This window comes from Bubalus kerabau, chromosome 23 (assembly GCF_029407905.1).
Source record: "Bubalus kerabau isolate K-KA32 ecotype Philippines breed swamp buffalo chromosome 23, PCC_UOA_SB_1v2, whole genome shotgun sequence".
NCBI classification, from domain to species: Eukaryota; Metazoa; Chordata; class Mammalia; order Artiodactyla; family Bovidae; genus Bubalus; species Bubalus kerabau.
In genome coordinates this window covers 5,120,484-5,146,348 of record NC_073646.1, presented here as the reverse complement: position 1 = coordinate 5,146,348, position 25,865 = coordinate 5,120,484, and the positions used below count along the sequence as shown (strand labels likewise).

The window sequence follows — 25,865 nt, the reverse complement described above, 5'->3', positions numbered from 1 at the left end:
AATAAACAAGGAATTGGTATCACTGATTCCTCCAGGAAGGGGACAGAGTGGAAGGGAGACTTTGGACTGTACATTCTGTGTACCTTTTAGAGCTTGGACCATGTGTATGTATTGCCTATAAAGTACTATAGGTCTATAAAGTGCCTATATACATAAATTCACCACTTTATAGAAAAAAGCATGTTCTTCTATCCTTCTTATTTATAACCAACCTGCCATTTATTGAGGTGGTGAACAAGTCACTGCCTTAAAACAGGTTTTGCAGCCTCAGCACTGTTGGCGTTTGGGACCAGACAGTCCTCTGTGATGGGGACTGTCCTGTGCAGTGTGGGATGTCGGGCAGATCCCTGGTCTCCATCATCTAGGTGCCAGGAGTGTCTCTTCCTCCCATTGTGACAACCAAGAATGTCTCAGACATTGCCCAACACCCCCGGGGGACAAACTGGCCCTCAGCTGAAAACCCCTGTTTTAAGTGACTGAACCACAACCTGGCTTACAAAAATGCTCAGGAAGTACCACAGTCACCATATCCTTCAATGCTCATAGCAGGGGTAAAAAGTCAGAACAGGTGAGATATCCGAGGCCCATGAATGTACAAATCTTTCCTGAGGTCCCACAGCAGACCTTCTGCTGAGGGGCAAAGCAGGACTTGAACTCAGCCCTGGATGGTCCCAGACACTGGTCCTCTCTCCCTACCTTTAGCATGCCTACAGCCGTTTGGTGTTCTTCCTTCTAATTAAGTAGTCATCCCAAACACCTTTGAATGTTGCACATCCTCAGAGCTCCCAGGCAGCAGGGAGACATCCTGAATATGTTGTATTAACGACACAGAGGCCACCCTGGACCCAGCAAAAAGCACCAGCATCTGTCTTCGTGAGCTGGGCTCAAGCCGACCTCTGTCTGACTCCAATGTGGAAAAGGATCATCCGTAATAGAAAAAAATAATGGATAAAAATTGGTGTTGCCAGCACCTGAAGACCTCTTCAGATTCCAGGGGGTAGGCCTGACACAAAGTATGATGAAAGGGGCTCTCTGGGCCCAACGACTAATTAACTGGAGTTCTTACGAACACCTCAGGGCCAGTTAAGTCAGGAGAGGGGTGAGGAGACGACGCTGCTGTCCTGCTGCTCAGCTCAGCTGCACTGGCGGCTGCTCCCACAGGGGCTCATGGAGCCCAAAAAGGCAAGCAAACATTCCTCCAAGCTTCCCAGACAGAGGCCAGGAGATTAGGGACCAGGCAGTGCCAGGCAAGGAGCGCACGGCAGGGAGAGGCTGTGGCCCAGGCGTGAGACGTAGCTGACTTGCCTGGTGAGGTCAGAACTCTGAGCAGCAGGGCCTCCTTGTGCCTGGGGGCTGTCAGGTGTGTGGTATCTGGGCCCTCATCCCAGACCTAGGATCCCTCATCAGTTATCCTGATGCTGGTGAAGAAAGTCTTCCTGGAGAGTTTGTTAGGACTGTATTCATCCTGTCAACTAATGAATACTGTTGGAGCATCCCTGTGGAGCTGGGCAGGGCAGAAGATGGCCAGCTTCCCACTAACGCGTCTCCAGAGTCTGGCCCTCTTTGCAGGGCTTGACCCACAGTCCCAGGCTCCCGCCCACTCTGATCCCAAACTCCACACATCTTTTGGGAGGTTTCGCTTCCTTCTCGCTGGAGCTCCATTAGAGTCAAGGACAAGGAGCCCCTTCCTTGGCGATCCTTCTGCCTCTGGGCTTTCTTTCTCGGGGAATCAGACAGGAGAGATTTGTTCTTACTCCCGTGTGTCCCCCTGAAGCCTTTTTCTACACCCCAACTCCTCTGTGGCTCCCAGAAGAGGCTTAGTATGTACAACCCCAAAGCCAAAAGGAGTCTCTGATTTCTCCATTTTCCCCCATGGGATCCTTTCCTTGGGAAATGAAAACAGAAATCCTGACTGCCTGAATGATGGAAAGACTAAAGGAGAGAAGTTTTGTTTGTTTTTTTTTTTTAATATTTATTTGACTGCGTCGGGTCTCAGTTGCAGCATGTGGGATCTTTGATACTGCGGCATGCAGGATCTTTTGTGGCAGCATGCAAACTCTTGGATGCGGCATGTGGGACCTAGTTTCCTAACCAGGGATTGAACTCAGGCCCCCTGAGCTGGGAGCATGGAGCCTTAGCCACTGGACCACCAGGCAAGCCCCAGGAGAGAGGATTTTAAAAACAAAGCTGGCTATTAATTTAAAATATCCCACCTCATCATCACTCCATGTCAGAAGATCTTTGCATCCTTACAAAGTGTGTGTTTTTCCTCCAAGTATTTGCCCCCAGAACTGCCTGCAAGTGGGACTTCTGGGCAGGATGGAGGCTCCTAGGACCTGGGTAACGTTCTCCCTCCAGCCCCGCTGGGCCGGGCACTGGGCAGGGCTGCATGTTGATCAAGCTGCTTCCCTCTCTCATTAGAAGGGCTGTTACTTCCTCCAAGGTAGTTTTGTTCTTCCCACCTGGCTCCACCCTGCTCCTTTCATCATCCCCCACCTCCTTGAACACATACACACACACACACACACACACACACACACCCAGTGGTCTTGGCCACAGCACCTGACTGTACCTTTAAATGGAATGCCACATTCGTTTTCTATGGCTGCATAACAGCCACACAAACTTAGCATCTTAGGACAACATCCATTTATTCTCTCTCAGGCCCCATGGTCAGGACTCTGAGCACGGTTGACTTTAGTCCTCTGCTCAGAATCTCACGAGGCTGCAGTCAAGGTGCCGGCTGGGGTGGTCTCATCTGAGGCTCGGGGTCCTCTCCCAAGGTTATGTAATTGTTAGAAGACTTCCTTTCCCTGCAGCTGCAGAACCCAGGCAGCTTGCTCCTTCAAGGCCAGTAGGAGAGGATCTCCTCCAGACTCTCTGCTAAGAGCGCACCTGCTGAGGTCAGGCCCAGCAAGGATAATCACCTCCGGCTTAACTCAGAGTCAACTGGTTAGGGCCCTTAGTTATCTCTGCAAAATCTCCTCAACTTTTCCATATCCACTGGTTAGAAGCCAGGCACAGGTCCCACCCATGAGCAAGGGAAGGGAATTCTACAAGCGTGTATATCCGGGGCATCAATCCTGAGGCCATCTTAATTCTGCCTATCATGAGTAAGTCATGGTTGGGGCTCAGACAACCAGGGGGGAGCATCGGTCTTTGTGGAAAGGTGACAGGTAATAGGGGATGGTGCCCCAGCATGGAGCCCCAGAAAGCCCCAGAATTACAGTCTAATCCCTAATGCCAAAGGGCACACTGACTGACCATGGAGGCTGGACTACCCTACATCACAGTCTCCACATCCATAGGAGATCCCCTCTGTTGCTTAGACAAAGGTGATGATGAGGATGATGATTCTGAAGAAGGAGAAGGAGGAAGACTGCTAATTTGAAAGTACATATATTAATCTCCTAGGGCTGCCATAACAAAGCACCACCAAACCATGTGGCTTAAAACAACAGAAATTTATTGTTTCATGGCTCTAGAGGCCAGAAGTTTGAAATCAAGGAGTCAGTAGAACAATAAAGCTATGGGTTTTTTTTTCCAGTAGTCTTATACATATATGAGAGTTGGACCATAAAGAAGACTGAGAGCCAAAGAATTGATGCTTTCAAACTATGGTGCTGGAGAAGACTCTTGAGAGTCCCTTGGTCTGCTAGGAGATCAAACCAGTCCATCCTAAAGGAAATCAACGCTGGATATTGATTGGAAGGACTGATGCTGAGCTGAAGCTCCAATATTTTGGCCACCTGATGCAAAGAACCAACTCACTGGGAATGACCCTGATGCTGGGAAAGGTTGAAGGCAAAAACAGAAGGGGGACGGTAGAGGATGAGGTGGTGAGATATAGCATCACCAACTCAATGAACATGAATTTGAGCAAACTGGGTGATAGTGAAGGGCAGGCATGCTGCAGCCCATAGGATCGCAAAGCGTCAGACACAAGTTAGCAACCAAACAACGAACAAGAGCGATACTCTCTGAAAGCTGTAGGAATCCTTTGTCTCCTCAAGCTTCTCGTGGTTTGCCCATGATCTTTGGCATTCCTTGACTTGTAGGTACACCCCTCCAGTCCTCTGTCCAGCCCGTGGAGTTCTTCCTACGTCTCTGTCTTCACGTGGCTGTCTTATTGGGACATCAGTCACTTGGATTAGGGGCACACCCTCCTCTCTAATGACCTCCCCTCTGCAATGACCGTTTCCAAATAAGGTCATATTCTGAAGCTCTGGGGTTTAGGACTCCAAAATATCTTTTTTGGGGAGCACAGTTCAAACCCATATTCCCAAGATTGACTCCCCTTGCACCAGTTTGCTTCTCAGAACCAACCTCTGTGGCCAGGGGGATGGACTGATGCTAATCACGTGCCCACACCCAGGTCAGGGTGGGGAATGGCAAGCCTGACACAAACCATGTCACCCATGGGGGACTAATGGGTCCCAGGTGGAAAGTCATGGACTGTCACCAGAGGGAGAAGCAACAGGACTGGCATGAACCTCAGGCATCTACCACCCAGCCTGGGCCCCATGGTGTGGGGATGTGGGGGTGCACTCAGTGACCCAAGACTGAGTCCCAAGAAATCCCAACTCCGTCCATGGGTCTGTCCACAGGGCAGGAATGCCCAGTGGATTCAGTGACCACACCTCCCAGCTCTGTCCCTCTGTGTCCCTGAACTCTGTCGTAGTTTCCCTCAGACCTTGCTGAAATGAAAAGCCATTCTCTGGGGGCGAGCAGCTCATTCCGCTAGTTTAAATCACACAATTCCCTCTCTCTCCTCCAGAAGCCTGTACTTACTGCTCCATCACTGGTAATGACAATGAACATTTTCTGCAATCTCAGTTTTTATTGCAAAGTGATTGAGGACCAGCAAGATTAAGTTATGCTGCTGAAACTAAGGAAATCCCGCCAAGCAAATAATGGGTGGATAGGAAGTCTTATGGCAGCATGTATTTCCTCCCCCAAGGAACTGACTGAAAATAAGAAGCTAACACCACCACATTTCAGATGAAAGCCACAATACTGTAATCTGACAATTTTAGATCTAGTCAAACGGATATGGCCCGGGGGTGAAAGAAGATGCTCTATAATGAGATGAAAGTGAAAAAGTGAAAGTATTAGTCTCTCAGTCATGTACAACTCTTTGCGACCCCATGGACATTAGCCTGCCAAACTCTATTCCCTCCTCCAGGGGATCTTCCTGACCCAAGGACTGCACCCAGGTCACCTGCATTGCAGGCAGATTCTTTACCGTCTGAACCACCAGGGAATGAAGGTCTAAAATAAAGCAAGTGAGGTCCTCACAGTCCCACATTTCCTCTTTTCTTGAAAGGACACTTGACAGCATTCTCAGGGCCTCTGGCGGCCAGAATAAAAAGTCTATCTCAGTTCCAGAACCACCAGGGCAATCCCAAAACTGGAGCAACCACTTACAGCTTTGTCAGTTCTGTGCTGCATGATTCTGAGGGGGTTGTTTTCATTAATACCATATGGATGGTGCCTCCTGGAGGTGTGCAGGGCACCACTTGCACAAATGAGCAATCACAATCTATCCCAAAATCAACCTATGAGTAAATATTCCTCATTGATACTGCAGTCAATCATGAGTCCATCTCTCCTTCATGAGACAAAGCAAAAAATTGTGGCCAAAGGCACCTGGATGATTTCTTTTTTTTTTTTTTTTGGTGTGCCAAATCTTTGCTGAGGCATGTAGTTCTCTGCACAGGGATCAAACCCAGGCCCCCTGCATTGGTAGTGCAGAATCTTAACCATTGGATCAGCAGGAAAGCCCCCGCTTGGATGATCTTTAAGACTGGATCAGGGTTTCTCATTGTCCTGCTATTGATATGTGAGGCTAGGTCATTGTTTGTCTTGGGGGGTGGCCTGTCCTGTGCATTGTAGAGGGTGTAGCAGCATCCCTGGCTTCTACTCACTAGATTCCAGCAGCATCCCTCTCCTAGTGCCTGATGTTCCTTAGGAGGTAAAACCACCCCCTAATTAAGAACCCCTGAACTAGAAGTGTAATATGCAAATCACATGTAAATCAGAGACCCAAAGGTCATGTACATGACACTGTAGCCAGTGGACAAAAAAGACTGAATGAAAGAGGTAGGAGAGGTAGGGAAAGAGAAAGGAAATCAAATTCCTGCTGCCGGTAACAACACAAGCCCAGCGGATGTTGTTGGAAACCCAGTCAGATGATGCCATAAACCTTCACCAGCTCCCATCCTGCTCCCCCGGAAACAACGCTCTGACAAAAATGTCCTGAAAGCCAACAAAACCCACAAACATGAAGAAGCAAAGCAAAGAAAACCACAGGCTGAGATAGAAAAGGTGTCCCTCCAACACCAGCCATTTCCACAAAAGGATAAAAATGGGATTCATGGGGGAAAAAAACTAAAGATAAAGGATGGCTGGGAAAACAAGGCATTTCCTAACTTTTCATTGTGGAAATTTCCAACTTGCAGAAAAAGTAGAGAGCATTTCACAAGGAAGCTCTGTGTACCCAGCACCGAGCTGCAAAAATGTGTCCACGTTTCGCCTCACCTGTCCGCCACTGTCCCCACCCAAGGCCCTTTCTTTCCTCCTTCCTTCTTTCCTTCCTTGAATCTTTTAAAGCAAGTTTCAGACATCATGTCACTGCATGCATAACACATTGGCGTGCCATTCTATCCTAAGCATTTGGTTTGTATCTACAAAACTTCCACTTCATATTTAACAGATTTGACGTGAATAAACTAGAATCCTTGCAGGTAGAGAAGAGATCTGATTTTTATCCTACTAGATAAACAACAAACAGTTTATCCTACTAGAGCTTCTCAAATTTGAACGTGTGTATGAATCATCTGCCCCCCGGGTGGCTCAGGGGTAAAGAACACGCCTGCCAATTCAGGAGACACAGTTTCGATCCCTGGGTCAAGAAGACTCCCCGGAGAAGTAAATGGCAACCCACTCCAGTATTCTTCCCTGGGAAATCCCATGGACAGAGGAGCCTGGCAGGCTACAGCCCCTGGGGTCGCAAAGAGCCAGACATGACTTAGCAACTACGCAACAACAAGCTCCCAGTGCTGCCAGTGCCGCAGATCCATGCATCACACAGAGGAAGGGTTAACCCAAAACACCAGAGCAGTGAAGCAAAAAATCATGACTGCTCAGGATCCCAAGGCCTTGAGTCAGAGAAGAAGCTGGGACCACTTGAGACTGAGGACTCAGGTGTATTGGTTTCCTGCAGCTGCTGTTAACAAAGTACTGTAAACTGGGTTGCTTAAAGCAACAGAAAGTCTGGAGGCCAGAAGTCCAAAATCAGGGTGCCAATGGGCCAGGCCCTCTCCAGGGGCTCAGAGGGAGAAGGCTTCCTCGCCTCTTCCACTTGTAATGGCTGCCTGCATTCCTGGGTGTGTGGCCACATCACTCCAGTCTCTGCCTCTGTGGTCACATTGCCTCCTCCTTGCCTATCTGTGCCTTCTTCTCTTCTGCCTCTCATAAGGACACTTGCTTTTGCATTTACAGCCTATGCAGATTGTTATTGTTGTTTGGTCGCTAAGTCCTGCCCAACTGTTTTCAACACCATGGACTGTACTCCTTCGCTATCTCCCAGAGTTTGCTCAAACTCAAGTCCATTGCATCAGTGATGCCCTCCAATCATCTCATCCTCTGGCGTCCCCTTCTCCTCCTGCCCTCAATCTTTCCCAGCACCAGCGTCTTTTCCAATGAGTCGGCTCTTCCCATTAGGTAGCCAAAGTATTGTAGCTTCAGCATCAGTCCTTCCAATGAATATTCAGGGTTGATTTCCTTTAGGATTGACTGGTTTGAGCTCTTTGCTGTCCAAGGGACTCTCAAGAGTCTTCTCCAGCACCACAATTTGAAAGCATCAACTTTTTGGTGCTCAGCCTTCTTTATGGTCCAACTCTCCCATCTGTACATGACTACTGGAAAAACCATAGATTTGACTATACAGACCTTTATTGACAAAGTAATATCTCTGCTTTTTAATATGCTGTCTAGGTTTGTCATAGCTTCCCTTTCAAGGAGCACCCATATTTTTAATTTTGTGGCTGCAGTTCACCATCCACAGTGATTTTGAGGCCCAAGAAAAGAAAATCTGCCACTCTTTCCACTTTTTATGTATCTATTTGCCATGAAGTGATGGGACCAGATGCCATGATCTGTTTTTTGAATCTCCTCATCTCAAAATCCTGAACTGAATTACATCTGCAAAAACCCTGTTCCCAAATAAGGCAGTACTCATAGGTTCTGAGAATAAGAATATGGACGTATCCTTGAGGAGGGGTGGGGGGACCGTTCAGGCCATTGCACCAGTAAGAAGGGAAAATGAGTTGAGCAAAAATGCAGAACAGTGGACATATCCCATTTCTGTGACAGTGGCCAGTAAGGCAGGCCAAGGGTAGAAATGGGTTCCCAGACGGAACGCAAGTGTGGCTGTCCGCTGCCAGCTTCTTGAAGAGAGGATGTTTCTGTTTCTGACAGAGGATTAAAGGAAGAGGTGGGGAGTGAGAAAGCTGTTCTCTGCTGGCCTAGTTCCTGAGGAATCGTGCCTCTGCCTTCTGGCCATTCTCAAGTCCTGTTCAGGGATAGAATGATTTATTGATGGTCATAATTAAAAAGCAATGCCAAAAAATAAGCAGTCAGCACTTTTCATCTGCACTTACACATGAGAAAGAGCAGTTGACTAAAATGGATGCTAAGATCTTACTTCCCCGTCCAGAAAAGGGCTGCCATTGTGGGGTGCCCTGCTGGGGTCAAACCTCATGACTGCAGCAGGAGTTGATGAGGTTTTAAATTTTGAATGGTACACTGAGCCACCCATTCTTGTCCCCAGCAATTTTATTACAGGTCCAGTGGATCATCCATGTGACACTCTGAGTGTGTAGACTTCAGTTGAGTGTAGTTTTGAGCCCCACTGTGGGCTGTTTATCCACCAGTGTCTTGGCTGTAGTCTGACTGAGCTTCTCTGCTCCAGACTGGAGCACTGGGTTGATTTAAGGTGGTTGATTGACTTCATTTAAAAGCTGTTCTTCCTCATTGATTTCATATCAGCTGGTTAAGAAGACCTTTCTTCTTTGGTTTGGGGAATGTGAATTTAATGAAGCACTGGGCCCCACAAATTGGGAGGAAAAGGAAGATATGTTTGTAGCTTAATATGGTAGGTTGGTTCAAAGGAATTACTGACTGACACACAGTAGGTCCTTAAAGTGAAAGTTGCTCAGTCGTGTCCGACTCTATGCAACCCCATGGACTATATAGTCCATGGAATTCTCCAGGCCAGAACACTGGAGTGGGTAGCTTTCCCCTTCTCCAAGGGATCTTCCCAACCCAGGTCTCCCACACTGCAGGCGGATTCTTTACCAGCTGAGCCACAAGGGAAACCCAAGAATACTGGAGTGGGTAGCCTATCCCTTCTCCAGGGGATCTCCCCTACCCAGGAATCAAACCGGGGTCTCCTGCATTGCAGGCAGATTCTTTACCAACTGAGCTATCCAGGGAAGCCCAGTAGGTCCTTAAAATATCGTTAAATAAATGAATGCATGACAAAGTGTGTCTGTGCCCATATAATCTATTGGCAGATAGTTACTGTTGCACAAGAAAATTTGTGGTAGGAATTGAGCAAATGTTTGGGGGCATGCATGTATGATGAATCCCTACAATTGTGTCCAACTCTTTGCAACTGTAGCCTGCCAGTTCCCTCTGTCCAGGGGATTCTCCAAACAAGAATACTGGAGTGGGTTGCCATGCCCTCCTCCAGGGGATTTTCCTGACCCAGGGTTTGAACTCACATCTCTTACATCTCCTGCATTGGCAGGAGGGTTCTTCACCACTAGTGCCACCTGGGAAGCCCCTTGGGGGCAGGGGGATGCTCTTATTGCATATATTAAGTTATGCATTTTATTTTAATTCCATTAAAGGTTTATTTTATAGGTTTATTTAATGATTTTAACTATTCTTTATAGGCTTATTTTCATCCCACTACAGTAATTTTTCTTCCCAAATTGAGTTTGGACTAAATCAAGGTCTGCTTCCTACTTGTTCAGTTAGTACTGGCCGTCTACTGTTGAGGCAGAGGGTGGGAGGGAATTTGTTCAATTAAATCCAACAAACATTTGTTGAATGCCTACTATGGGCAAAGGTCTACGCTTTGTGCCAGGGAGACACCAAAATGAATGAGGCACAGCCCTACTCTCAACCACATCAGGAAGTAACAGCTGTAAGAAACAGAAATCCATTCACGCTAGCACAAGGAAAAGGACCGCAAGGCAGGGCTCTTCATGGGCAAACTCATGATCGTGGGAACCAACTTAGAGGCAACTGGGGAATAGAAACTGCAGTTATAGAAACCAAACTTCCTCCTCTGGCTCTCAGAAGCCCTGTGGTCTCTCTTATCTGCCCCGTGGGCTTTCTTGTCTCTGCTTCCCTCACTCATGACCACCTTTCTCTTTTCACTCCTGGTTCATTGTGGGAGAAAGCAGAGCCTACCACCAGCTGATTAGTTACTGTGTCTTTTGGTTCAGATTTTAAGAAAGAGAGAATTGGGTTTCTGGCCAACCAGCTGAACAAAGGGAGGAGACTTGGGGCAAACACGGTATACCTAGACATGTCTGTTAGCAGGGCCTATTAGTAGAGGAATTCCAAGAAAAAAAAAAAAAAAGTAGCTGTGAGTATTTGAAGCACCCAAAGCACATTCTATTTTTAACTCTCTCCCGCCCCCTAGAGTATAAATACCATGAGAGAGTCTACCACAGTGCTTGGTTCAAAATATCTGAGAAGGGGAGAAAAGAAAGGATAGAATTCAACTCTGGTTTCCTAAACCATATTTGAGAAATAAATACACATCAGTCCCTGAGAACCAGGCAAAGGAGTTGAATCTAGCTGGGTTTGCTCCCAGACCTGAAACGCTCAGCTGGGTGACTTACCTACACCTTGCTGTAACTGATACAGTGTGGGAGTCTGCATTGTACCATAATTAAAGTGTAATTAGCAAGCAGCAGGAATCCCATTCACTAGAAGAGCTCATCCTACTTCCTGTTTCACTTGCATAATTACCTTCCTCGCCAGACACTGAAATGACAGCGATGACAGACTCTCAGAATGATGGAGCCTGGAAGGCCCTTGGAAACCATTAACCCCGCTCGTTCTCAGACAGGAAAACTGAGGTCCGGAGAGAGATCAAGAGCTCACAAGCCCAGCCATCCATCCTCCCCTCCACCCCACACACACTCCGCTTGTGCAGCATCATGTGAAACCAGCAGGTTCTGGAAGTCTAGGCACAGACAACGGCGTTTGTTGCCTTCACGCAGTATTCCCAGCCAGGTCCTCCCAATTGTCTCCAGAGAGTGTGCATGCCCAGTCGCTCAGTCATGTCCAACTCTGCGACCCCATGGACTGTAGCCCGCCAGACTCCTCTGCCCATAGGAGTCTCCAGGCAAGAATACTGGAGCGGGTTGCCATGTCCTACTCCAGGAGATCTTCCCAATCCAGGGATTGAACCTGCGTCTCTTGTGTCTCCTGCATTGGCAGGATTGGATTCTTTACAACTGCGACAACTGGGAAGCCCCAGAGTATAATGCAGAGAAAATGCAATTCAAGTAAAACTGGGGTGGCTGCTCCCAGCAGCCGCGTGTTTCCTAGCTTCCCCTCTCCTCTGTCTTCTTTTGCTCACGTTCCAGAATTGGCCTTTGACCAGGGTAAAGAGGCTTGAGCAGCGAGGAGGAGGAACCTACAGGGCAATGGAAACCTCTGCTAGGTGATGAGTGGTCCCCAGCTACTGGTTGGGTTGCCTTTAAGTGTCAGGGTGGGAATAACCCAACCACTACAGAGCCGATTCCCTTCGTACAATTACTTGGAATGAGCCATGTCACAGAATGGAAGCATCATCCTCCCCGAGCTCATTTTAGGTTAGTTGTTTGAAACTCAGGTAATATTATTTTGAGGGAGAAATGGATGCTATGATTGGTTAGCCTACTTAACTGATGTTCCAGGGCATGGAAGCCAGAATTTGTAGGATGCAGGAGGAGAAACGTTTCTGTGCCTGCAGTGTGTGTGCATGCTAAGTTGCTTCAGTCGTGTCTGATTCTATGGACTCTAGCCTGCCAGGTTCCTCTGTCCATGGGATTTTCCAGGGAAGAATACTGAAGTGGATTGCTGTGCTCTCCTCCAGGGAAGTCTTCCTGACCCAGGGATCAACCCACGTCTCTTGCACCTCCTGCACTTGCTTCCTCCAATCCCTCCTCCCATGTCCTCCCAGTGGCTCTGGACACCCCCACCCCCACATTTCTCCAGATACCAGAATGATCCAGGGTCCAAGGGCTCCCTGGTCCCTTAGGGAAGAGGGTGCAGGGCTACAGTCAACCCAGATTTTGGAGCAAGGGGCAGTCTGCTGGAATTAATCCACATGCCTGTGTGAAGGACTAACAGTCCCTGAACCAGTGGTTCTGACATGTCAATGTGCACTCAAACCACCCAGAGAGGTTGTTAAAATGCAGACTCCTGGCCCCTGCCCACAACTCTATATTCAGCAAGGATTAGAGTGGGGACCCGGGAATCTGTGTTTTTAACAAGCAACTCAATTGATTCGAATGTTGATGGTAGTCAATACCGTGGAGAAACACTAGAATGGGTGAAATGGTAGGCATTCGTAATTCCACATGATTTGCTCTCTCCTGGGTGAAGAGAGTCACATAGAACAGGATTCAGGATATTATAGGTTTTTTAAAAAAATAAAGGCAAAGGAGAGCTCCCTGGGTGTCTATGTCTGTGCTTCCATGTTGTCTGCTGCAATGACATGGCTCAGTCATCAGGAAGCTGTAACAAGAGGGCTCCTGGTAGATTTCAGAAGGCTTCCATTATTTATTTGTGAGGCTCCAAAGATTCTTGCCCATGCGACCTCTACCTGCTCCTAACAGAGTACTCTCACTCACGGGATTCACAGGCTGCAAAGATCTACATCGTCAGGCATTCGGGAAATGCATTTCAGAACCACAGAGAGTTACTCACACCTGCTAGGCTGGACATAATCAAAAAGAGGAGAAGTGCTGAACATTGCTAACAGGAAGGTAAAATGATGCAGCCACTGTGGAAAATAGCTTGGTAGTTCCTCAAAAAGTTAAACATAGAGTTACCATATGACCCAGCAACTGTACTCCTAGGATTAGAGAGAGAGAACTGAGAGCAGGGACCCAAACAGATACTTGTACCTGAATGTTCATAGCGGCATGAACATTCATAGCAGCCAGAAAGTGGAAACAACCCAAATGTCTACCAATTGATGGATGGATGAAAAATACTCTGGTCTATCCAGACAATGGAATATTATGCAACCATAAAAGGAATGGAGTATACACCCATGATACAAAGGGGATGAAGCCAGGAAACATGAAGCTCAGTGAAAGAAGCTAGACACAAAACACCACATACTGAATGAGTCCATTTTTATGAAATGTCCAGAATAAGTAAATCCATAGAGATAGAAAGCAGATTAGTGGCCACCAGGAGGTGTGGAGTGGAGCGCTGCAGAGTGAATGCTAATAGGCAGAGTCCCTTTCTGGGGTGATGAAAAGGCACTAGAACTAGAAAGAGGTCCTGGTTGCACAACATTGTGAATGCACGAAATGCTGCAGAATTGGTCACTTTAAAATGTTAACAGTTAGTTTTATGTCACTGCTGCCAATGCTAAGTCGTTTCAGTTGTGTCAGATTCTTTGCAACCCCATGGACTGTAACCCACCAGGCTCCCCTGTCCATGGGATTCTCCAGGCAAGAATACTGGAATGGGTTGCCATGTCCTCCTCCAGGGGATCTTCCCGATCCGGGAAGAATTCGACCCCGGGATCAACTTCATGTCTCTTATGTCTCCTGCACTGGCAGGCAGCTTCTTTACCACTAGCGTTTTATGTGAATGTTACCTGGGGGTAGGGGGAGCAGGGAGTTGTAATTAAACCTCGCAGCTTCCACCCCCAGCTCTGCCACATGACCTTGAACAAACTCTGTGCTCCATTTCCAGCAAAGAGTGAAAGCTCTAATCAGGGATATAACAGTTCCCACCTTGCAGGGCTATTGGGAGCTTCACGTGAGCTAATGTTTCCAAAGTGCATTGGTCTTTGGTGTGATGAACGTGTGCCATGATTCCCTCACACAGACCCTACCCCTGTTACACATGCAAATCAAGGCTTGTTCACGTGCACACAGCAAGTTCAGAAGCCAAGTCAGGAGGGGAACCGAGCTCTCATGGATTCGAAGTCCATGCTCTTCACCTGTCAATTGTCTGACCTGATCCCTGACCAGGGATCTTGACACCTCCAGGCCCCAATCCCTGGCAGCAGCACAACTTACTTCTGGTGACCCCATGCCTGGCTGGCTCTCAGGCCTGCCTGCAAGGCAGAAACGATAAAGCCACAACTAGTTTTGCTTCTTCCCCATTGAAAGCCTTGGCCACCCTAGGGGGACTTTACCCATCAGCAGTCTGGCAGTGGGAGAAGGAAATGGCAACCCACTCCAGTATTCTTGCCTGGAGAATCCCAGGGATGGAGGAGTCTGGTGGGCTGCCATCTACAGGGTCACACAGTCAGACATGACTGAAGCGACTTAGCAGCAGCAGCAGCAGCAGTCTGGCAATGACTCTAACCCAGCAGAGAGCATTTCCCTTCTCTGTGCCCATGACCACAAGTCCCAGTCACAGACGGTCCTTCTTACTGTGGACATGGGAGGAATCGTCACTGTTTTATGATCAGCAGGGTTACCCAGAGGCTTCATTGTCCCAGGAGGAGAGCAGCGTGGACCCTCAGCTCTCCCCTTGAATCTTTCAGCCCCCCTTTAGACTGACCCTCACATGCAGTCCCTTTTTCCCCGGTACAATGTAACATCACAGGGTTTTTTTCCCCATATCTGGTTCAGTTCCTATGTGTTCAACAACAACCTAGCTTACTCCCATTCCCCAGTACCTGCCTTCCTCCCTTGTGTGTGTGTGTGTTAGTTGCTCAGTTGTGTCCGACTCTTTGCGACCCCATGGACTGTAGCCCACCAGGCTCCTTTGTCCATGGGATTCTCCAGGCAAGAATACTGGAGTGGGTTGCCATTTCCTTCTCCAGCTTTCCTCCCTTAAACAGAGAGAAATAAGTCTGCCTCCATCTACTGACATGTCTAGAAACCCTTCCTGGGACTTCACTGGTGGTTCAGTGGTTAAGACTCCATGCTTCCAATGCAGGGGGCATGGGTCCAATTTCTGGTCAGGAAACTAAGATCCCACCTGCCATGTGGCCCAAAAAAAAAAAAAATTTTTTTTAAACAAACCAAAAAAATTAAATCCTTCCTGATTCCCTTGGTTTCCTCAAACAGCCAAGCCTGTGGGAATCCTGGGAGAAACCCTGGGATGTTTGCACAGACTCAAGTCCACTGGAGATTCCAGGTCATCACAAGCCAATAAGGAAAGCCATCCCACAGGAAGTGTCCTAATCCCAGACTCTTAGCTTTTGGACACAGAATAACCCGAGGAACTTGGCCTTCCTGTGCCTGGCTTCCCACCTCCCTCATCAGCTTCCACAGCCAACACCAACTTCCCCCAGGACTGTGAGGTCTGTTCCAGGAAGCAGATCCAATCTGGCAGGTCTGAGATATAATGACCCTTCCTTTGTGGCTGCCAATGTTTGCACCCCAGAAAAACAAGTCTGACGCCCAGAGGGTCAGCCCTCGGATTAAGTAGGCCAACCGGAAGGATGTTGGGAGGGGCCATCTTAAGAACACATGGACACCCATGGCAGCAACATTCATAGAACTTACCGATACCTTCCCTCCTTTATTCACCTCCAAGGTCGCTGGATTGAAGATCATGGAGTCATTCACAACATGATGTTCAACACAGAGACACTGTGGAAGTACTCCTTCAAGACCACACAGAACAAGACTGAGTGGTGGGACAATGGCGTTCTCCCCCTCTGGATCACAGCCCAGAGACAGGTATCGCCAGAAACCCTGGGCTGACTTCCTGGGACGTCACCTCTCATTCCTAGGCATGCTGCGGGGTGAGGGGCTTAGAAACTATGTGGTCTTGAGCAAGGGTCTTATCTCTAAGCACCTGTTTCCCTAAATGTGGCATAGGCATCATGATAATGTGCTCATTTAATGGAGTTGGTGTAACGATTAAATATAACATGTACTTTATGCACATCTCAGCAAGCTTTAGCTGTTATGGATGGATAAGTCCCCATGAGGGCAGAGTCGGCTTGATCTCAACTGTATCTTCAGGGCTCATAGGGTCTGGACCCAACCACTCTTTAATAAATATCTCTTCTCTTGCCTCTGGCTTAGGCATTAAAGCCCTTAGGAGCAAAGCTGACCACTCAATACATGAAAAGCTCTAATGAGAACATTCACTTGCAAGTAGTAATATCCCAGCACCCATTCACTATTGCTTCAAAAAGGCAAAAATCAGTTGTACTTTGAACTCCAAGCCCCAAGCCTATTGCCAGTTTTGTGTTTTCTCTGTCAGCTTCCAAAGTCATCACTTCAGAACAGATCCTTCTTCTCTTCCCCCAAGACACCAGCCTTGGCTCGAAGCTTCCCTGAGTCCTGACCCTTCCTCTCTGTGCTCCCAGCCTAAGCTGTGCATGCTACTTGGCAAAGGGGTGTGACTGCAGCAGCTCAGAACACAGGCTGCGGATTCTGACTCCCAGAGCAGGATCCAGCCAGCCCCACCCTTCTCCCGCAGCCTCACCTCGGGCAATGACCTCTGCTCTGCTTCATTTGCTCCCACCCTTAGAATGAGGGTTGTCAGAGTTTGTGCTTTGCAGGCTCATTGGGAGGATTAACTGTGATAACGCACGTGAGTTGCTTAGCGCTCACTGCCCGAAATGATCAGTCACTGTTATGAATGGAAGCTGAGGCACTTTAGCAGGACTTCAGCTGGTCACTAGAGCTTTAGGCCAAGACTATCCAACAGAACATTCTGTGATGATGGACATGTTCTGTTCTGCATGGTCCAATGTGGAAGCCACGAGCCACAGGTGGTAATTGAGCCCTTGAAATGTGGCGAGTCTGACTGAGGGACTGAATGTTTAGTTGTGTTTCATTTTCATTAGTTTCAATTTAAATCTAGATACTACACAGGTGGGACTCCCACGGGAGGCTGGCTATGACCCTTCTCTACCTCAGGTTCCTTTTCTCCCATTTGTTGTGCCCTAGCTTCCTTCCCCAGAGAAGGCGATGACACCCCACTCCAGTACTCTTCCTAGAGAACCCCATGGATGGAGGAGCCTGGTGGGCTGCAGTCCATGGGGTTGTGAAGAGTCGGACGCGACTGAGTGACTTCACTTTCACTTTTCACTTTTATGCATTGGAGAAGGAAATGGCAACCCACTCCAGTGTTCTTGCCTGGAGAATCCCAGGGACTGGGGAGCCTGGTGGGCTGCCGTCTATAGGATCGCACAGAGTCGGACATGACTGAAGGGACTTAGCAGAAGCAGCAGCAGCAGCAGCAGCTTCCTTCCCCAATCTATCACATTTTTAAATTTTGAGGAATAGACCATGCAAATAAACTCTGTCCTTATAATAAAAATAACATCCATAATACTCACTATGTGCCAGCAACTGATTTAAGTGCTTTATGTATATTATCACAACCCTGAGGTGGTGCTAAGGTTATGCCCCTTTAACAGATGAGTAAACTGAGGCACCAAGTGACACCATAACTTCTCAAAGTCACAAAACTAGTGAGAGGCAGGGCTGGGATTAGAACTCACTCTGGGTTCAGCAACTCTTTAACGCTAACCATGACATAATATTTCTTCTGTGGCCAAAGCATTTAGTCATGGACTTCAGAGTGATTCTTATATCTGCCAGGCTGCTAAGAATGTCTGTAAAGCCTTGATTAATTCACTATGCAAAACCCAGAGCCTCTCTCGCTACAGAATTTGTTCACTGGCATGAGGCTTCTGGTGGCATTCTCCCTTCCTGGCACTTTCTTATGCATGGTTCTTGTCTCCTTGTCATTTATTTGCAGGACTTTTTTCCTCCTGCTCAATTCATAATCAGAGTGCTTTTCCTCTTTGCTGAATTCATAAGTGGTTGTGCAAAATGAGGATCTAGTGCAGGGCCAGGCAGCTGACAACACACCACTCATTTGGCAAGCAAATGTCAAGTTGGTGTATCTCATCCTGCCCAGGAAGGGCCATTCAGCCAATTCCCTGAGGAGCTGGCACAAAAATCTCCTGTAATCAGAGCAAACCTGTGGTCCCAGGTCAGCAACCCCCCCTGCCGAAACAGGGTGACAAATGCCAAATGCCATGGGGTGGGCACATTTGCATTGCCAGGTGGGGTTGCAGGAAGGCGGCCCACCCTGTATCCATCACTGGGAAAATCCATCCTTCTTCTGAGTCTCTTCTAGGCAGGCTCTGTGGATACTGATGCATTCACCTTTAATAGGACTAAAATGTTTTTCTTCAGTGACACTAACGCTGCCAGAGTCCATCAAGATTCATGAGAATCAGCGTCTCTTGGCAGATGATGCCTATGAGATGGGATTCTCAACCACCTTTGCATCCAATCTCCACAGTCCACGAGGGTATCCTCACACCATCGGGACTTCCCTAACGGTCAGGCTATGAATGGAGAGGCTCCACTGAAAGCAAGTTGGGACTTTTTTTTGGCCTGCACTGGGTCTTAGTTGCAGAGAAGGCAATGGCACCCCACTCCAGTACTCTTGCCTGGAAAATCCCATGGACGGAGGAGCCTGGTAGGCTGCAGTCCATGGGGTTGCTAAGAGTTGGGAACGACTGAGCAACTTCACTTTCCCTTTTCACTTTCATGCATTGGAGAAGGAGATGGCAACCCACTCCAGTGTTCTTGCCTGGAGAATCCCAGGGATGGAGGAGCCTGGTGGGCTGCCGTCTATGGGGTCGCACAGAGTCAGACACGACTGAAGCGACTTAGCAGCAGCAGCAGGGTCTTAGTTGCAGCATGTGTGATCTTCACTGCCATGTGCAGGATCTGCATTGAAGTATGCAGGATCTTTAGTTGCAGCATGCTGGATCTAGCTCCCTGACCAGAGATCAAACCCAGGTCCTCCTGCACTGGGAACACAAAGTGTTAACCACTGGACCACCGGGGAAGTTTCAGAGAGCAGGCTGGGATTTTAAACAAGCTCCTGGGATAACTGAACCTGATCAATGACTAAGGTGTTTCACCAAGTTCAGAAGTCCTAATTCTCAGAGAAAGGCAGGCAGCTATGGCTGTGAGACCCAAGAAAGTGAAAGTGTTAGTTACCCAGCCGTGTCCAGCTCTTTGCAACCCCATGGCTGTAGTCCACCGGGCTCCTCTGTCCATGGGATTCTCCAGGCAAGAATACTGGAGTGGGTTGCCCTTCCCTTCTCCAGGGGATCTTCCTGACCCAGGGATTGAACCCGGGTCTTCTGTATTGCAGGTGGGTTCTTTACCACTGTACCACCTGGGAAGCCGTGAAAACCTAGGGGCATGTTTCTCCTCTTATGGAGGAGACGCAGAGAGTATTAAGATGTGAAATGGTATGGGTGAGATAGATACTCATGTCTGCCAAGAGTGTGTAACAGGACCGTGGTAGGCTGCCACCAGGAGGGGATTTGGAGAGATGGTGGGGACAGCAGCTAAGGTTCTCAGTGTCAGCCAGATCTCCTAGACAAAAGCCTCCAAACTTGGAAAAGCTGTGAGAAAGAGGGTGCCAGCAGGTTTTGCTTAGAAGAGCATTAATAGAAACATAATACATCCCAGTACTGGTACAAATTGTGTCCCCATCACGCATCGTAAAGGTTCTAAGAATAATACTCCGACCTCCAAAAGGGCGTGGGAGGGTTAAAACACAGACTCTTGGCCCTCTCTATTCCTTCTGTTCAGTGACGCCTCCAGAACACAGAAGAACGATGAAAACACTCAGAACCAACTTATGATTTCAAATATTGGATTGGTCAAAAAGTTTGTTTGGGTTTTTTCATAAGCTATTATAGAAAAACCCAAATTTTTTGGCCAGCCCAATACATGGAGTCCATCTCTTTCCACTCAGTCATTCCCGAGAACGTGTAACTAACTCCTTTCCCTAAACCACTAAACATACTATCCACCAAAACACAATGGGATGAACACTTCAGGGGCCTTTCTAAAACCTATACATCTTGGTGACATTAATTCCGTCCACTAAAAGAAGAGACAAGACAAAATACAAAACCAAACTGAAACTCTTTCACTAATGATTGGTTCTGAAGAGTTCTGTAAAGTGTTTGTTGCTCAGTCTCGTCCAACTCTTTGTGACCCTATGGCCTATAGTCTGCCAGGTTCCTCTGTTCATAGAATTCTCTAGACAAGAATACTGGAGTGGGTAACCATTTCCTTTTCCAGGGGATCTTCCCGACCCAGGGATCGAACACAGGTCTCCTGCATTGCAGGCAGATTCTTTACTGTCTGAGCCACTAGGGAAGCCCCAAAGAGTTCTGTAGATTCTATACAAAAGCCAACACTCAGGCTTTGCCCTAAGAAGTATCAACTCTTCTTTTAAAGCAGCAGCTTAAGAGTAATAGCCACACTGATGCAATAGTACACTAAGGAAGAATAATGCACCTAATAAAACTAGCGATTTTCCAATTGCTATTGCTTCTGGAAACACTGATTATGCTAATTAAAGGGTAGAATAGTAAATACCCACTCTTTTGCATCCAATTAAGTGCTCAGATTGTTTCTCAGAAGTATTTGTTGAAAATAGCACTTTTGATTATCGTAGATCCCAAATAAACAGAGTCAAGTGTGTGTGTATGTATGTGTGTGTATACACATGCTCACATATATATTTCTCTCTCGAGCTCATTTCACAAAGCATCATAAATCCTAAAATTTCTATTTCTATTTTTCTAAGTGAGAAAAACCATAGCTTCCTAAGACCACAGCTTGGATACCTTTAAAGAAAGAATATGTGTTAAGAATATAGCACGAGAAAACAATTTTAAGTTGGGAACATCTGAGATTTAACAGGCAAATACCTAGGAACTTAACTAATATGCAGTGTTGCCTAAGTCCCTCACAATGTCAATGTCAGCTTATTCTAAATAATAAAATAGCCAAACTGTGTTCACAAAATGTTGGAAGTTTCATCCTTCCAGTCAATCCATACTTGAGAGCAAAGTCAATTTACACTTAGAGTTAAACAAACTACCATCGCCAAAAACTGAGAATTATGTCTAATGCCAATCAGAAATGCAATAAATAAATATTAGAGGATTTGCAAGTTAAAGCAACCATAGAAATTCTATTATAAGAAAGGAAAATGTGTTACCTGTAGAGGTTACAAATAAGACACTAGAACCCAAAAGAGAAAGCATTTCTGAAACTATTTCCATAAGTTAATCAAGAGAGAAGAAGGTCGGTTTTCTGCCCCTAAAAGGAGATGTGATTCATGCATTCACGCAGCATACACTTAATCAGCAGTCAGCACTTAAGTCTGAGCCAGGCCTGTCCTAGGTCCCAGGAAAAATGCATTGAACAAAAACAGCCACACTTTCTAGAGGAGGAAATTAGATAGTTTTCAAAGCAAGCAAATTAAGGTAATTTTAGGTTGGGGAAAGTGCTTTAGAGAAAATAAAACTGGATCCCAAAATAGGAAATGAACGCTGGAGGGCAGAAGGGACAATATTTCACCTACAGCTATGGACAGCAGAGCTTCTGGAACTGTGCAAAGCGCTTAGTGTTAGGACTTCTGTCTTGGGTCAAGCTTCCTAAAAGCAGAGCCTGAGGCAGGGACGCAGCGCATGTAACATATGGAGAGAGAGCTCTCAGGAGACAGGAGTAAGGAAAACTGACATGGCAGGAGAATGAGCTAAGTGAGATGTGCCCTCTGCTGGACACCAGCTTCAGCCTGATCCCCCAGGAACACAGGAACATGAATTGCACCCCCATGTTATCCCACCCTGAAGCCAGGGAGCTGGCTTTATGTCCTGCTGCTGGTCACTGGCCGTGGGCTGCTGAGGATAAAGGAGCAGTATAGGCTACCTACTCAGGTGAGGCAGGTCTGGCCACTTGGCAACGGGATTTTTCCAGAACATGGAGAAACAGTGAGACATTAGCAGCCACCCTCACAGAAATGGATGTGGGTGCACAAGCCCAATAAGGGGATCTGGATGGGGCCCCAACAGCATCCCCTACAACTTCCAAATAGCTTACCTGCCTCTCTCTCTCAAATGATACATGGTAAGTTTGGCATTACGCTTGGTTATACTTTTCTGCCCAGTCATACGCCACATAGCCATGACCCAGGTGCTAATACCCCACAGTTCATCCCATAATTTATTCCCTATACCAAATTGACACCATTACACAAGTACCCTCTCTTGGCTCTACTAAAGCCATTGAACTGTTGAGAGTTTTTCAGAATATCCAAATCTTGGGTAATACAAGAAAAGTCACAGAACAGCCCTCAAGTTAACAGCCAGGATGAAGAAAAGTAGTTGCTCCCCAAATAAGCAGGTCAGTCATTTATGGAACCAGAAATTTATCAAGTGCCTAGTATGTGCCCAGTCCTGGTTGAGGAGCTGCTTTACAACAACATATTTAGTGATATGGGTCCATCTTACTGTTAACTCATTGGTGAGTGTACATAAAATTATTTTATTTTCCTAACAATTTTACCAGGCTTTATCCAAAAAAAAAAAAAAAAAAAAAAAACACCTTTCTGCTGAGGAGTATTATCGCTTAATATTTTCATGACTTTGAAATTACTTGTGTTGCTAACACAGCCTCATTTTCGGTCTGAAGACTCAGTTCTGCTCATGGTAAAACCTTCATCTCAGATCTGAGTCAAAGCTCTCATCCCCAGCACGCTCCCTACCCCACCACAGACTCTCTGGTGGCCCCAGATGCCTGGGAAAAAAGGAGCGTGACCCATGGTCCACTCTCTTGAGCCCCCACCCCACACCTCTTTCCCCGGTTTACCCACTGGAGACAAGGAGAGGGAAGAGACAAGCAGCTCCTCCCATGACGGCTTTTAAGGAGGCTTTTAAGGAGGCCAGGGCTCTTCTGTCGGCTGTAATCTAGTGCCTTGCCTGGTTTCCCACAGTGTGACAGACAGGGTGAAGGTGGCTGGGCCACTGACAACAGTTTCAAGGTCAAGCAGCAACCCCAGGCTCTGGTCAGGCCTTGCAAGATTCAGCAGAATTTCATGGATGACCCACCACCTTCCTCGGACGTGAGGAATCCCACGCTCCCTACTGCAGCCATTCCTTCCATGACCAGAGGCTCCAATCTCAGCTTCCTTCTGCAGACTCCAACCTGGGGGTCTACAGGCACATTTCAGTTCCACCTTCAATGCCCCTCAAGAGACAGAAACTGGAGGAAATAATCATCACCCCTCTACCTGATCGTGCGGTTAGGCCCAACGCTCTTTGTTCCTCTCCAGGAAAGACAAAAGCTGAGCTCACTGAACGCTTACCAATGTGCTCCACGTGCGTTTAGTCCCCGCAACCACCCCACGAGGTGGCATTAACATCCCCACTTTACAGATGAGGAGACAGAGGTGGAGAGCATTTTGGTAACACACATCCAAATGAAAGAGAAAAGATAAACCCAGGCAACCCAGCAATAAGCACACCTTTAACTGCTCTGTTGTCTGCCTCTGGGTCCGGCATCAAGCAGACATCTGCACAGGGAATAAGATGACAGCTTTCACTTTTGCAAACACCCCAAAGTCTATAAACATTAGAGATGGGAACAGCTAGGCAAATTCTTTTATCTCTAACAGCCCCAGAGGGAGTCCGCAGATCTCATCTCATTGGCTCTGGCTGGGACACGGGCCCAAGGCTCAACCAACTGCTGTGGCCAGGGGACACAGTGTCCCCTGACTGGCCAGCCCAGAGCCACACCCCACCTCTGGAGCCTGATGTGGGACCAACACACCCCAAACCAGGCGTGGAGCAAGAGCAGGGAGGAGAGCCTCCAGGGGATGTCAGATGCTCCAAACCTGCAGACGGTGGAGTGGGCGCTGGGCAGGCAAACATATTAACTGCCCACTGCACACACTGGACACACTGGGGAAGGCTTGTGCTGGCTTGTTAGGTCTAGAGGCAATGAAAAGAGTGCCTGCCAAGGGCCAAAACACAATGCCCAACACTTTATCTTAAAGCTACCTGGATTAATCCTCAAAAAAGTCCCATCAGCTTCTTGGCATTTTACAGGTAGAAACACTGAAACACTACGAGATTAAAGAACTCACTCACCACCACCAGTTTAGAAAGAACCATTTCTCCTCCAATCTAAGGGACTTTTTTATTTTTCATTTTGCCATCCCAAATTGGAACACATCTTCCAGTCACTGAAGTGTCAGCGGTTTCACTGGCAGCATTTTTCTTCGCTGCTGCTGCTGCTGCTAAGTCGCTTCAGTCGTGTCCAACTCTATGTGACCCCACAGACGGCAGCCCACCAGGCTCCCCCGTCCCTGGGATTCTCCAGGCAAGAACACTGGAGACGGTTGCCATTTCCTTCTCCAATGCATGAAAGTGAAAAGTGAAAGTGAAGTCGCTCAGTCCGTGTCCGACTCTTAGCGACCCCATGGACTGCAGCCCACCAGGCTCCTCCATCCATGGGATTTTCCAGGCAAGAGTACTGGAGTGGGGTGCCATTGCCTTCTCCAATAAGGGCACGTCTTCCAATTATCGGTGTTTTAGACTCCAGGAGATCCTGGTGATGTCAGGAATGAAGCCCAATCCCATCTGCCTCCAAAGCCCACATGTTTTCTATGCATGTTTCTGGACTGGGGCAGGGCTGCCAACATGTTGGGCTTTGCATATAATGAGAAAGACAGAAGAAACAGCTCTAACAGGCTTTTATTCTTGCACTTGTAGGGGAGGAAAACAGCGTCATTCCACTATCCCGGGGGAGGCGCCAAGTACCAAGGGGAGGCTGTCCAGCGGTCCCTGGTGGAGTCGTACACCCACCCAAATGGCAACGAGACGGAGTGGAGACAGAACATTGACATCGTCATGAACTGGTTCACCAAGGAAGATTTTGACTTTGTGACCCTGTACTATGGAGAGCCAGATAGCGTGGGACACCTCTACGGACCTGACACAGAGAATAGGAGGGCAATGATTCAGCAAATCGACAGAACCATCGGGTACCTGTTGGAAGCCATTGGGAGGCACAGCTTGACTGAGCACCTCAATGTCATCATCACGTCAGACCATGGCATGACCACCATGAAAAAGAAACCCAACATCACCGAGATCCTCCTGAGAAACTACATCAGCTTCAAGGACTTGGTCCAGTTTGACATTGTGGACTACGGCGGCTTTGGGATGCTTCTACCCAAACCAGGGCAAGAGGAAGCTGTTTACCAAGCGCTGAAGAACGCTCATCCTCACCTCAATGTCTACAAGAAGGAGGAATTTCCAGAACGCTTCCATTTTGCCAAACACGAGCGGGTCCTGCCGATCGTGATGTACGCCGACCCTGGTTATAGCATCAGCGGGGTGAGTGGATTCTAAAATAGAGTCCATCTTGGATCTGGAAGGCAGCCAGTAGGGAAGGACTGTTCTGAAAAAAATTAAAACATAAGTGCATGCATGATGAGTTAGTAGTAACCCACTATTTTCTGAGTGTTCCCCACCTCCCTGCATCCCACCCTACCTACCCTGCTCCATCTTACCATTATGCAACAATAATGACATATATCTCTGGCCAAGGTTGTGTCTAGGCTGTGTTAAAAATTTAACATGAGTTATTTCATGTTTGGGCTTCCCTGGTTGCTCAATGATCTACCTCAATGCAGGAATTATAGGAGATGTGGGTTTGATCCCTGAGTCTGGAAGATTCCCCTGGAGGAGGAAAGGGCAACCTACTTCAGTATTCTTGCCTGGAGAATCC

At 47.6% G+C, this 25,865-nt stretch overlaps 1 protein-coding gene across 1 annotated transcript; it reads left to right on the top strand.

The window, feature by feature from the left end:
* Positions 1-15,845: 15,845 nt before the first annotated feature.
* LOC129638163 (ectonucleotide pyrophosphatase/phosphodiesterase family member 7-like) lies at positions 15,846-25,532 on the top strand. The gene is made up of 5 exons (XM_055562729.1): positions 15,846-15,956; positions 16,595-16,624; positions 21,926-22,009; positions 23,065-23,193; positions 24,845-25,532. Exons 1-5 carry the CDS (start codon positions 15,846-15,848, stop codon positions 25,484-25,486), a joined length of 996 nt encoding a protein of 331 aa, XP_055418704.1. The 3' UTR covers positions 25,487-25,532.
* Positions 25,533-25,865: the final 333 nt, after the last annotated feature.

Bases quoted from the DNA above. Each gene is read 5' to 3' on its own strand.
- LOC129638163 (XM_055562729.1), top strand. From the start codon at position 15,846: ATGATGTTCAACACAGAGACACTGTGGAAGTACTCCTTCAAGACCACA. The intron at 16,625-21,925 runs GTGTGACTGCAG...CCCACCCTGAAG, and splicing joins GCATGCTACTTGGCAAAGGG to CCAGGGAGCTGGCTTTATGT. The intron at 23,194-24,844 runs GTGAGGAATCCC...TTGCACTTGTAG, and splicing joins ACCCACCACCTTCCTCGGAC to GGGAGGAAAACAGCGTCATT.